The sequence below is a fragment of the Bremia lactucae genome, linkage group LG1 (genome assembly GCF_004359215.1).
Source record: "Bremia lactucae strain SF5 linkage group LG1, whole genome shotgun sequence".
Taxonomy (NCBI): Eukaryota; Oomycota; class Peronosporomycetes; order Peronosporales; family Peronosporaceae; genus Bremia; species Bremia lactucae.
Genome location: NC_090610.1, coordinates 14,585,567 through 14,597,954, shown reverse-complemented (window position 1 = coordinate 14,597,954; position 12,388 = coordinate 14,585,567). Strand labels below are relative to the sequence as shown.

At 44.4% G+C, this 12,388-nt stretch overlaps 2 protein-coding genes across 2 annotated transcripts; both read left to right on the top strand.

Annotated features, from left to right (window-relative positions):
* Positions 1-1,244: 1,244 nt before the first annotated feature.
* CCR75_002058 (uncharacterized protein) lies at positions 1,245-2,035 on the top strand. The gene is made up of 4 exons (XM_067960158.1): positions 1,245-1,463; positions 1,534-1,638; positions 1,706-1,762; positions 1,824-2,035. Exons 1-4 carry the CDS (start codon positions 1,389-1,391, stop codon positions 1,977-1,979), a joined length of 393 nt encoding a protein of 130 aa, XP_067814930.1. The 5' UTR covers positions 1,245-1,388; the 3' UTR covers positions 1,980-2,035.
* Positions 2,036-2,072: 37 nt separating this feature from the next.
* On the top strand, positions 2,073-3,736 carry CCR75_002057 (uncharacterized protein). The gene is made up of 3 exons (XM_067960157.1): positions 2,073-2,607; positions 2,669-3,003; positions 3,067-3,736. Exons 1-3 carry the CDS (start codon positions 2,092-2,094, stop codon positions 3,251-3,253), a joined length of 1,038 nt encoding a protein of 345 aa, XP_067815330.1. The 5' UTR covers positions 2,073-2,091; the 3' UTR covers positions 3,254-3,736.
* Positions 3,737-12,388: the final 8,652 nt, after the last annotated feature.

Genomic DNA, 12,388 nt, shown 5'->3' with positions numbered 1-12,388 from the left:
TTGAGGCTCATCCTCACGTACACACGCAGAGATGCGGGTCGTGGGAAGGATTTCAAGTGCTACCAAGTGTAGGCGGGCACGTCGTAATGCGGCCACGCTCTACTTAAGCACACACCCTAGCACAGCGAGGAAGCGGTTAAACCTGCTTCTCTTGCGTGCAGTGAGGTAGTTGTGGTGGGCGCGCAAGCGACCTCACCCAACACACTAAGAACTCTGGTAAAGTGTCGTCACGGGAGCGGTAATCCGTCTCCTCGTGCGCACTTACCAAGTAGGTAGTAATTTTCAGACTGATTTATATTTAATAGAATTAAATACAAATACCTATTTTTACCAATTAAAATGTTATCTCTATAGATATCATTTAATATGTATTGCGAGCGTATCTTTGTAGATACCTCGCGTAACTGATGACGCTAGCCGTCATCATGGATGACGCTGGGCGTCATCCCTCCTAATGTGAATGCACCCATGTGCATCACATCCACAAGGGTTGGTCACAAATGTGCACCACACCCGAGTGTTGGGTCTAATTACTATTATTTAGTAATTGACCATCCCCTTAAGTACACCTAATGTACTTAATGGGGACTGTATAACATTAGGGCAACTTTAGCCCGTCACACGTACTAGTGTACGTGAAATAACGTAGGGCACCACTCGCAACTGAAGCAGTGCGAAGTGGACTTGTACTGAAGCAGTATAAGTCATTGTGCCCCGTTTAAGTACGTGCAGGAGCCACAGGCGGCTATGAAAGATCTGGATGAGCCAGCTATTAGACAAGAATTTCAAGCTGCTATCCATCAGCTCCCCCTGCGCAATCTCATGTCGGTTGAAAAACCCCTTAATTCCATTGAAGAGGATGAGGAAGCTCACCTGAATTGTCTAATGATGATATCCTGGTATATGTGCAGCACATGCTCAGAAGCTGGATGAGGAGGTGGCAGAGGAAGAGGAAATGGTCGTATTTTCATAGTCAAAAAGCTCTAGGAAATTAATAGTTTTCTTCTTTGCTTGACATTACCAGACCTGAGCACCGCAATGCTCTCAAAAAAGCTCGCAAAATGCAACACTATCTCCGCCATGGTAGCACTGTGCAAAGTACCCTTGATTCCTGGATTTTATAATGGTTTCAGCCCAATCCTCCCAACATTCCCAATTTTTTCACTTCTCACCATTTTATAATAAAACTCTACTTTGAAATCTTATTAAGTATAGATACAAGGTATCCGAATAGGATCGATGACGGTGGATGACCAATTCCATAAAGTACAAGAGGTTATTAGGTAACGTGGGATAAGCTAGCAGAGGAATGACAGTATTACTTTTCTAGACAGTCGGCTAAGAACGGTCAAATTTTATCATCCGGAACTCAACATAGCTCAAGATTCATGTATAATCGCATGGCGAACGGTCGAGCCAATGCAAGAGAGTCGCTCTTCTCGGGGGTCTCATCCCGATTACAGGTAGGCTAATCATCGTTTCATCCCTTAGCTATAGCTATCGCCCTGATCAAACAATATTTTTTTATTTCAGGCTGGAGAAAATGCAAATAGCGGAGAGCAGGCCAAGAGGCTTCTAGAGGAGCAAAATGACGAGCAGATTAGTCATTTGTCACTACAGATTACGCAGTTGAAACAGGTAGACAACTATTGCAGCTATTTGCTGCCTCATTCGTGCTAACCTTGTTCGTAATCACTCATTGCAGCTGTCAGGCAATATCCATGAAGAAGTCCTAAACCAAAACCGTCTCTTGGACAGCATGGTAAATAGTACCAAGGCACGATTTTTCTTTTATGAAAAATCTTAAAATTAGTTTATTTTAGGGCAAGGAATTTGACAATACGGATGGCTTACTAAACGGCACGATGAAGCGACTTAGCGTTATGATGGAGCAGGGCGGCAGTATTCACATGCTGTACCTCGTCTTGTTTGTCGTTGTGGTGTTTGTGCTGCTCTACTTTGCCATTCGATCCCACTAACAAAATAGCCTGGAATTTCTCTTACTTAAGTTAAAATAGAACTACTTTTCTGAAAATTTGGGCTATTTCTAACCAAACGAAAAATCTTCCAGCAGTGCAACTAGCCGCAGACATGGGCAACTTTCTGGCCACGCCAAATACCGAGAAGCAAACTGATGGGGGCGAGGGTAATGGCCTTTTATTTGGCCTGGCAACCATGCAAGGATGGCGGACGGGCATGGAAGACGCCCACGTGGCAGAGATAAATCCGAAAGGGCTACCACCTGGCTGTTCACTATTTGCAGTGTTCGACGGTCACGGTGGGCGACTGGCTGCAGATCTGGCAGCTGAGGGGATCTTAAAAGAGCTAGTCGCCACCATGAAAGATGACGTATTCCCAGGTGTGCAAGCAGATGACGCCGATCCGAACAAGATCGGTAAAGCGATGCGTGACGCTTTCATGAACTTGGACCAACATATTTTCAAAACGTTTCACAGTAGCTACAGCTCAGATCACAGTGGCTGCACGGCCATCACTGCGCTTATCACCCCGACACACATCATTGTGGCAAACTCGGGCGACTCACGCAGCGTCATGGCCAAGAACGGCCGCATTGTCGAAATGTCTTACGATCACAAACCCACCAATGTACAACGCAGATACTTGTCATTCTATTGAAAATGCTGATGTTGGTATTGCGACTGTGCAGGCAGGAGAGCGCAAGCGAATCCAGGATGCCGGCGGCATGGTGCGAAGCAACCGCGTTAATGGAGACCTGGCAGTGTCGCGTGCTTTGGGCGACTTTTCCTACAAAGCCCGTGCAGACTTGCCTGCGGAGCAGCAGCAGGTTTCTGCTGAGCCGGAAATTATAGTGCAGAAGATTGAAAAAACAGAAGAGTTTTTAGTGCTTGCTTGTGACGGAATCTGGGACGTCATGACCAACGACGAAATCTGTGCCTTCATTCGTCAACTTTTGAGCAATGGTGAAACAGATTTGAGATTAATCGCTGAAGAAGTGCTCGATAAATGCCTTAGTTCTGGAAGGTACGTTGTTGGCTTTATTTTTTCATGAGGCTATATTTAATGCCTTTATGTGTTGCTTGGTAGCCGTGACAATATGAGTGTTGTGATTATTAAGTTTCCTGGAGCCAAGCTTGGCCCAGGTGGTGGCGTCGCTAAAATCCGTGAGGATCGTGCCCGTGTGGAGAAATTGAATCAGAAAACTACTGGAGGTTCCAATCGGAAAGATGATGGTGGCCTTGCAGCCGCCCAGTCTGCCTTAAATCTTTCGTAGCTATGCAATCCAAAGTTACGCACTTGTGTCCATTAGCTCATGCTAGAGCCAAGATTGGCATCTCAAACTTTTTTTAATATCACTTTCTTTTACTAATAATCTCGTTTGATGACATATGCTTACCGTGGGCGAAGTTGTCGAGTTTATATTTGCTCATCACGTGCAAACATCATGGACAGCAGTAATGACACAAACAGAATTTGTTACGGGTCCGGGCGCGTCATACAAGGTTTTGTGCATCGACGTCCCCCACGAGTAATCTATCAATTTGACAAAGGCACACGTGGCAAGACGCATCACTCGCTTTCTCACAGGGTTCTGTGTCTCAGCTTTTAAGCACCGACCACTTTTGAGTTGAAGGAATCATAAATTTTATCAAAAGACGAATGTTAAAAATTAAAATAATATTAAGACGAATAATAAAGATTAAAATAATATTTCATCTTTATAGATAACATCATCATTTTACCATGTATGGTAATATTGCGGCAGTTACATGACAGTCTTGTTCGTTTTTCTGATTTGATCTTTACATTAACCCCGCCAATTGCTGCTAGAAGCGCGACGAGCGGTAAGAAATGAGTTACTATTTATGTCTCTTGTTTATGCAATTAGTCAGAATGTAAAGAAGTATTGGTACGTAGGAACTTGACGTCTTAAATTCAATTTACATTTTCCATATACTAAGTCTGTAAAGGAATTCTATCTTCAGTTGCTAAGCCACGCTTGACAACTTATTATCTTTCCTTTGGACGTCGTGTGCGTGATGTATTCGGAGACACCTTGCCTTCACTGTTATCAGTGTAGTGTAGCTGGTACTATGACAGTACTAGCGAAAGGTACCTCGTTGCACCTGGTAGCACTTCGTGGTCCGTTTTAAGACAAGGTACGCGCCATCTAACATGGACGTGTAAGATGATGAAGAAGAGAGCTTTATCGCCCCGCGAGAATACTTCCATGCTACGTGTGAGAGGTTCACTGACTTCGAGTGACCTCGAATACAATGCGATCGAAGGAATGAATTCGACAGTAGTCCGGCCAGCCGTCAGCGCAATTGTTCACTCTCCAAGAGACGATCAACATGCGGCTATAGCCGAGTTCATCTAACATGAAAAATCGAAGCGGCCCGAAAAAGTAACCTTACTCCGCCTGCAAGGCTCTCATCAGATGGAATTTCAAAACAGCAGCAATCACATGTTGCTGCCTGGATAACGCATGCGTCGACCCGAAAGCTTGAAGATAGAAATCTCCACGCTCAATGAAGTCGAAGGTGATTCCTTGCCGAGAAGGTTCGTCGGACTCGACGATGCCATCAAAGCACACGAGGATTATGCGACAAAGGTAAAATTCGGAATGTCCAACTTGGCTGGAAGCGCCAAATTTAGAGCCATCGAGCTCAAACTTCACGGCCCATTTGACTATAAGTCGTAAAGACCCGGCTCAGACAAACGTTCGAGCCGCCACGTACCGAATTCAGCGCTCGGGTAGAACTGATGATTTTGAAGCAGGGATATGTCTATTTTGCAGTCAAGCAAGCTTTTACCACAAATGGACATTCACGCCCGATACCTTGTAAATTGTATCGTGTTAGCCCTTTGATAATAAAACAGGCTATTGTAGTCATCAAGAATCTTTCGAAAGATCCCGCCAAGCCCCAGCTGATCCGCCTTCAGTTAGAAAAGCTTGATCAAGCTATCTCTTTAGCGGGGTAGGAGGACTTCAGCCAGAAGCTGTATTTCGTTGACTATGCTTATCGTCCACCGAGACGACAAAAAAGTCGGAGCGTCAAATCCTATGTACATTTTGTATGTAGAGACTGAGAACCCTTGCTCACCTAGTTACAAGCTTTTTCAAAAGCAAATCAATGTCAAAAGACAGGCCACTACGCCTATGAATGTAGTGTTCCACGCCTAGTGCCAAGTAACATGAGTGAGACGATTGACCTCCCGCTAAAAATAGCGGAGGACACGAATTTACGCTGTTGCGAGTTCGTAACGGCGAGTTGGACCCTCAAAACTTTGCAAATTGTAGTGACTAAAGATTTGTTGATCAATTAATTGTAGCGCCTCAAACAATATCATTCGATGCAAACCGCTTGAAGATCCTAGGTTCGTATTCGCGGAGCGCAATATCCTCTAATAAGGGTGACAGTGCGTTTTGCAACAGGCGCATCCGAAACAGTTAAACAACGCGTAGTTAAGATTCAGTAGACGTTAGAAAGAAAAAAGTACGATGATGAGTTGATTGCACTGGATTTGAAGGGCAAATTTGATGTTAATTTAGGAATACAATGGCTCAGAAAGTACGAGTAATGCAAAAATTGGCATATCGCTCCGTTACGGTTTCTGTCTCTTCTAAATCAGGATAGCAATTAAATGAACGTCTCGAACATGATGTAGTGCGAGTGAGTGCGATGATCTCACTTGTGGCTCAGTCGTTAGCACGACTGCACAAGACGTCAGTGTGACGACCCATCACATTGTGATGGTAGATTCTAACGGCTGTACACAACCACAATCAGCGTCGAAGATTCACCATTGCGATGTGGAACTAGTTACCGACGCCGAGCAAAAACACAGACAGCCCCGAGGTTCGAACACTCGAATAGTCAGGTGGATTGGAACAAGTATGTTTGCTTCGTAAGCAACATCCATGAAATTTCAAAAACCTTTATATAAGACATAGTACCTTTGAAAATAAGTTCCATTCAAGAAACTGAGACATTGAATGTCTTAGTAACAATGGATCAAGTTCAGGCGCTTATACACTTAACCTGATGAAATTCCAACGCTAGAACCGAAACGGTTCTTGCGTGATCTGCGTAATGCCGAAGTCAAGCAGATCTGCAAACTTGTCACAAAGATAAGTACGTCGCCGATATTCGGTCGGCACAATAGCTCATGGGTTGGACGACAGTATCCTCGACGAGAAGACTCGGATTGAACCTATTCCTTCTCAATCCTGAGAGTCTCAGGTAACAAATCATTTGTTTAAGCATTAGACTGAAATCGAGGACGTGTTCCCAAATTCGGTACCATGCGGGCTTTCTAAGGATAAAGGCAATCCACACGAAAATGACCTGATACGAGGTTCGAAATACTGTAGTGGTCACTACCTCGTGAACAATTATTAACCATCGACAAGCTGTTTGCCGATCGCTTAGCAGCGGGCCATGTGAGGAAGTCAACCTTCCCACATAGCTCTCCGACTTTCTGTTTGCGCGAATGAATAGGTTGGTTGCGGATTGCGCATGCTCTCATAATTTGAATGCTGCAACGGTACCGGCTCAAACGCCGATACTACGAAAAGACGCAATCATTGATGGTATGTCAAAGTGCACCATCTTTTCGTCAATGCGTATGATGGGTGGATTCCATCATATCCTTATGCGTGAACAGGATATTCCATTCACAACAGTAAGCACCCCAAGCGGAATGCTATGGTAGTGGCTAGTTATATGCCACAGGGGCTTAGCAATGCCCCTACAACATTCAACAGATGTGTAACCAGACTGTTGAGATCTGTGCGAGATTCGCATTGAGTTATTTTGATGACGTCTTTGTTCATAGCCTAGCCATGAACGGAAAATCGGGCGTTGAAGTACAACGCAGCCAGATCCAAATGGTTGTTCGGTTATGCATAAGCATAACCGAACGAACATTCCATGATGTGTATATCGCTGCAAGCGAAATACCACTTCTTAGGTTCATCGTGGGTAAACACGGTGCACGCCCTGACCCTGAAAAGATCAAGGCGGTCACTGACTGGAATGTGGCAGTTAATGTACAGGGACTTCGAAAGTTCCTCTGCTTCGCGGCGTACTTACATAAGTACTCGCTGAATAACATGAGTACTTGCGCAATTATTCCGAAAAGGCAGTACTTCTTTCTTGTTTGTTACAGAAAAATATTGAATGGTCATGGAACGCTGATTGGCAGCGTCTCTTTGCATCAAGCAAAGCTTGATGCAATCGCAAATATTGGCGATTGCGGCCCTAGACAGACCGTTCATGTGGTCCGTGACGCAAGTGATCTTGCAATTGGCTATGCGTTTATACAGATATGACACAGACCGCGCATAGCGCTTCGACTGCTATCAGTCGCGTCAGCTTCAACTAGCTGAGCGCAATTATCCAGTAAATGACGAAAAATCCTTGTAATGAAATATGTGCTGGCTAAGTTTAGGGTCTGCCTCTTAGGAGATAGATCGTTTAGTGATTAACGAGCGATACGACTTTGCGCACTGCCATAACCAGTCTACATCTTTCGCAAATATTGGCGAGGTGGTTTTCTTTCTTTGCTTTGTATAACGTCTCCGTGGTATATGAATCAGGACCACTTAATGTCGTCACTGATGCCCTTTCGCGCCGGCCCGAATTTAAGCCGACTGAGCAAATTGAGCCGCTGCTGCAACAAATAGTGTTCCGCCGTCAACCTTACTTGACGACGTAGTAAGAGTCGAAGGCTTTTAAAAGGTCTGATGGATCACCTCAGAAATCCATTACGGCACTCCTTAAAAATATTGTCGACAACTTATCGATCAGGTACACGACACGCAATGATTACAATATTATAAAGCCATTATCGGGCGACACACCTCGTCGTGCCATTCCCACTCACAATGTTTTGCACTAGCAGGTGTCACGATGCACCAATACGTGGTCGTGATAAAGCTTACTTCACAGTAAGTCGCGACTTTTACTGACCTCGCCAGTATAAATTTGAGGCCGACGGGTGAAGTCTGATCCTTCATCCCGTGTTCAATTACAATCTTAATCTATTCCGGTAGAGCGTTGTCATACCGTATCAATGGCCTCCATCTTCGCGTTTTATGAAGCCGCTCACCACAATTATGATATTATTGTGTTTACTGATCGTTTCAGCAGGACGGTACATCGTGCTGCCCGGAGTCGATCAAAGCCGAAGTCTGCGCAAGGACATGATATTTTGACTCCATGGGTTGCCCCGTGAACTGGTCATAGATCGAGACCGCCGGTTCACGGCGGAGTTTTGGCAATCTGTGTTTAGATCACTTGGAAAACAGTTATAAATGTCAACTTCTGACCATTCTCAAACAGATGGTCAGACAGAACGTGCAATTGTATCCTCAAAGAAATACGTCGCGGATACGTCCACTCAATTACGAGCTGGAGCGACTTCTTGTTAATGGCAGTGTTTACCATCAATAACTCGGTGCATCAGTCAACAAAGCATGCACCGGTCTTCGTGAATGCCTTACGGTACCCACGTATACCCATCTCATAAATTGTTACTCTAGGTCAAGGGGGAGACTCGCTCTAACAAAGACCAATATGGCTCTTGCTCATTGCATATTGACTCAACTGTCAATGCGAAGAATACCAATGTTGCATTGAAGAAGGCGAACTCAGAAATATCAATGAGGTTGTTGGTGACTTTGTTTTTTTACGATGCTGATATAATGACAATGCCAGTAAAACCAATGACGCTCCCACTAAAGAGAAGAAAAAAAAGACATCTCCGCAGTGCGCGCCACGCGCCCTAAAGACAAAAACAATACAGAATTAGCAGATGAATTCCTGCTGGATCGAGAAGCGAAAGGTTCGCTTCTCGCAAGATTCCATCGCTAATGTGATGGATTGAAAGATACGATTCGCTGAGAATGATGGAAGAGAAAATGTTCATTTATTTTAAATTAGTGGTCTAGTAGTACATTATAAGGCAAATATACCTTAACTTGTAGTGACAAATGTGGGCAGTAATAAATATTGCTCGAGTATATCGATACTTGTATTGCACCGCCAAGGCAACGCTAACACGATCGAGCTGCCTCATAAGAAGCGCATGCATCCTACCCTTTACGTCGGACGTCTCCACCCGTACTACCAATACGATGCTTCTTCAATGTGTGATACAAATCCCGCGTTTTAAAACTTTTGCCAGAGACTAAAACTCCCGACTTTGACATTTCACTTTATCTTTCAAGGTTGTAATCTCTTTACGAACTGTCACCAGCTCGTTGCGAAAGGCTTGAATCGCCCGTTCCTCCGCCAATGGGACAACACCAATTCTCGCTCAGTCTTCCAACTTCCGACCAATCGGCATAAATTGTCCACCGTCGATTGCAAGTCATAACGACGATTCTGCTCATGATCTACGTGCTCCCGTAAGGTCCTCGTCATGGAGAGGAAGCAAATCAATTTAAAAAGAAAATAATGTCTGACTAACTCGTCAGACCCGACAGTTTGTCATAATGATCGCAGTCGCGTCCTCCACCCGAGTGGTGGGAAGTGCTCCCTCGTGAACACTTCATGAACCACCGGAGGTGAGGAGGGATCTGAACGAGTTGTCATGATCGATATCGAGGGTATCCACGCTGATATGATAGTTTGGAGCCTCACTCCCAACTGCGGATAGATGTTCTGAGTCTCGTCAAATAATATGACAAGACACATCCGTTGGTTTACAAGGACCATCGAAAAAAGTGCTTTGCGAGCTCGGAAAAGGATTGCATATTATCCAGATCTTCGCGCATATTTTAAAAGAGACAGAGATCTCCAATGGTGATCTTTAAGAGTGTACATCTCCCTAGGGGCATGAACTTTTTTTGACGCAACAGGGACATGAGTCTCACCACGTAAGGAAAGGTAACCATGCTTCTCGCGACAAACGGTGCAGGTTATAGCGTACACTGAGTAAAAATATCTTTCAAATCCGGTCATGTACAGTAACCAGTTTGAATAGCCAGGCTCCGCGGCCTACGTTTAGTACATTTGGTACAAAAGCATCCCAAGCTTGGAAGGGACATGCAAATCGGTGACATGCTTTCCACAGTACCATTGATGTCGAAAAAACAAAAAAGTCGCGTTCATCTTCATCAGAGCTCTAAAGCCTTGATGAGTCAACCAACATACTTTTGAATCGATCGTGGATATGCTAGGCCAACGAATGGAGTTGCACTTTGCGGGCGACCAAGGCTAAAACTGAGAAGCGACATGCAATGTAATGCGTTCTCTCTCCTTTTCATTAATGCTAGAAGTCGAGCTAATATTCCTTTCGAAGCGGTCTTTACTATTCTTTTTTTCTTTGTAATGCACATTACCATCACCACCATCACTACCATTGTGAGAGTCATAACAAGATGATTCATCAGAATACGGGTCGGACTCACACGTTGCATAACCCCGCTCCCATATCAAACAAGACTGTTATTATCTGACAAATAGTACTGTTGTGTTTCTCTGCGAAGGAGAGCACTTGTTGATTTGTAAGCTCATTTTTAATCAATTTATCGCATGGTCAACAAGTCTATGAGGTGCGCCTCTTAAGTGGCGAACCTAGCAGCTGCACGACAAAGTGCAGCTGCTAACGAAACAAAATCAGCAGACGCTTAGGCGTTCGCTGCGGGTGACAGGTCGCCTGCAACCCCGATTGCAGGTTTATGTAATGATGAGTCGGATAACCTGTCTGACTTAAAAACGCTTGGATTACCTCCTAATATCCTGAGCCGAATCGCCAAACCAGTGGGTTCTAGCAATTCGAATGATAATTCTTTTCGAACAGATGTTATGTAACGGTGTAGCTCGTTACATAAATATTTTTACCTATCACAGGAATGATAACGATTAAAGTAGCAAATTATCTGTATTGATAATAATTTCAATTTGACCGAAGATGGTACAATTGCGACAGTTATATGACAGCTCTCTTCAATAATTTATACAAATTATTAAATCAACCCGGTAATCGCTGCTAGACGCGCGAGTGGGCGGTGAAGCATTGAGTCAATATACATAGCTGCTAAGCAACTGTAAACCTTCCTCTGCACGTCATGTACGTGAAGTATTCGGAAGCACCTGACCTTCACTGTTATCAGTTTAGGTGAGCTGGCACTGAGGCAGTACTAGCAAAAGGTGCCCCGCCCCTTAGCAATATTCTGTGCTCGGACAACAGAGAGCCGCGACTAAAGTTTGAAGCCATGAATTAGCGATATCTGATAGTAAGACTTCTGCTGAGCTCTGCATGACTTGGAATACGGTTATTAATTCTACGGCTAAATTGCTATTTGTATCTGTCTTCGAACTAGATCGCACTGCTGTCAGCACATTATTTTATCTTGCTTGTTGCGGTGTGCAATCGTTGTCCATGGCATATTAAGAAAGACGGCTGAATCGTGTCATACTCTTTGTCTCGTTCGCGGATACTAGCTAGCACTTTCTTGGCGCAAGTCATGATCATTTTGTTTTTTTCGTCGACCAATCAGAGTCGAAGAATGTTCGAGCGTTTAGTATTTATATTTGTATTCATATGTCATTAGGAAAGGGTTGCTCTGTCGACTCTTAATCATTCCGATCGTCTGCTTTTGTCGACAATAATATTTAGGGTCTGACAATCAATTATTATTTCCACGCTAAGATTGTATGATTATGTGATGAGCTTTGTCGTGCGTAATCGTAGGTTGCTGGATCGACGTAACTTCTGGATTCTTTAAGCTCGATAAACGATTCTACGTGGTTAAGGGCTACCCTGGGATGACAAGTAAAAAGAAGGCATTGGACGTAAGCAGATGATGCGCTAATTATCTAAGCCGGAGGAAGTTCAGATTGGACGGCCCTACCGATTTGGTGCCATCTCGTGCAAAGACGAGCTCATTATTACAAGTATGGAATCTGCGACATTTTTACGAGGCTAACAAGGTGTCATTTATGGAGATAAAAACGAACACGTACGTACACTGGCTATATGTATCGGAAGAATATAATTTGCCTCGAAAGGCTATCTAAAATGATGCGGTGGCAAGGACAGCTACGTGTGGGTTTTAGACTACAAAGCCTATTTAGATTATTGTTCCATATTAGACGATGTATAGATGTCAAACCCCGATGCGTCCTTCTTAGAGCTAATGGCCTTTTAAATGATGGAAGCCGTGACGACACTTAACCAGAGTACTTAGTGCGTTGGGTGAGGTCGCTTGCGCGCCCACCTCAACTACCTCACTGCACGCAAGAGAAGCAGGTGTAACCGCTTCCTCGCTGAGCTAGGGTGTGTGCTTAAGTAGAGCGTGGCCGCATTACGACGTGCCCGCCTACACTTGGTAGCACTTGAAATCCTTCCCACGACCCGCATCTCTGCGTGTGTACGTGAGGATGAGCCTCAA

What these genes read in the sequence shown, in the direction of transcription:
- CCR75_002058 (XM_067960158.1), top strand. Translation starts at nt 1,389, where the DNA reads ATGTATAATCGCATGGCGAACGGTCGAGCCAATGCAAGAGAGTCGCTC. An exon ending in GGGTCTCATCCCGATTACAG is followed by an intron (nt 1,464 to 1,533) that starts GTAGGCTAATCA and finishes TTTTTATTTCAG; the next exon opens with GCTGGAGAAAATGCAAATAG. An exon ending in ACCGTCTCTTGGACAGCATG is followed by an intron (nt 1,763 to 1,823) that starts GTAAATAGTACC and finishes AGTTTATTTTAG; the next exon opens with GGCAAGGAATTTGACAATAC.
- CCR75_002057 (XM_067960157.1), top strand. Translation starts at nt 2,092, where the DNA reads ATGGGCAACTTTCTGGCCACGCCAAATACCGAGAAGCAAACTGATGGG. An exon ending in ACGATCACAAACCCACCAAT is followed by an intron (nt 2,608 to 2,668) that starts GTACAACGCAGA and finishes GCGACTGTGCAG; the next exon opens with GCAGGAGAGCGCAAGCGAAT. An exon ending in AAATGCCTTAGTTCTGGAAG is followed by an intron (nt 3,004 to 3,066) that starts GTACGTTGTTGG and finishes GTTGCTTGGTAG; the next exon opens with CCGTGACAATATGAGTGTTG.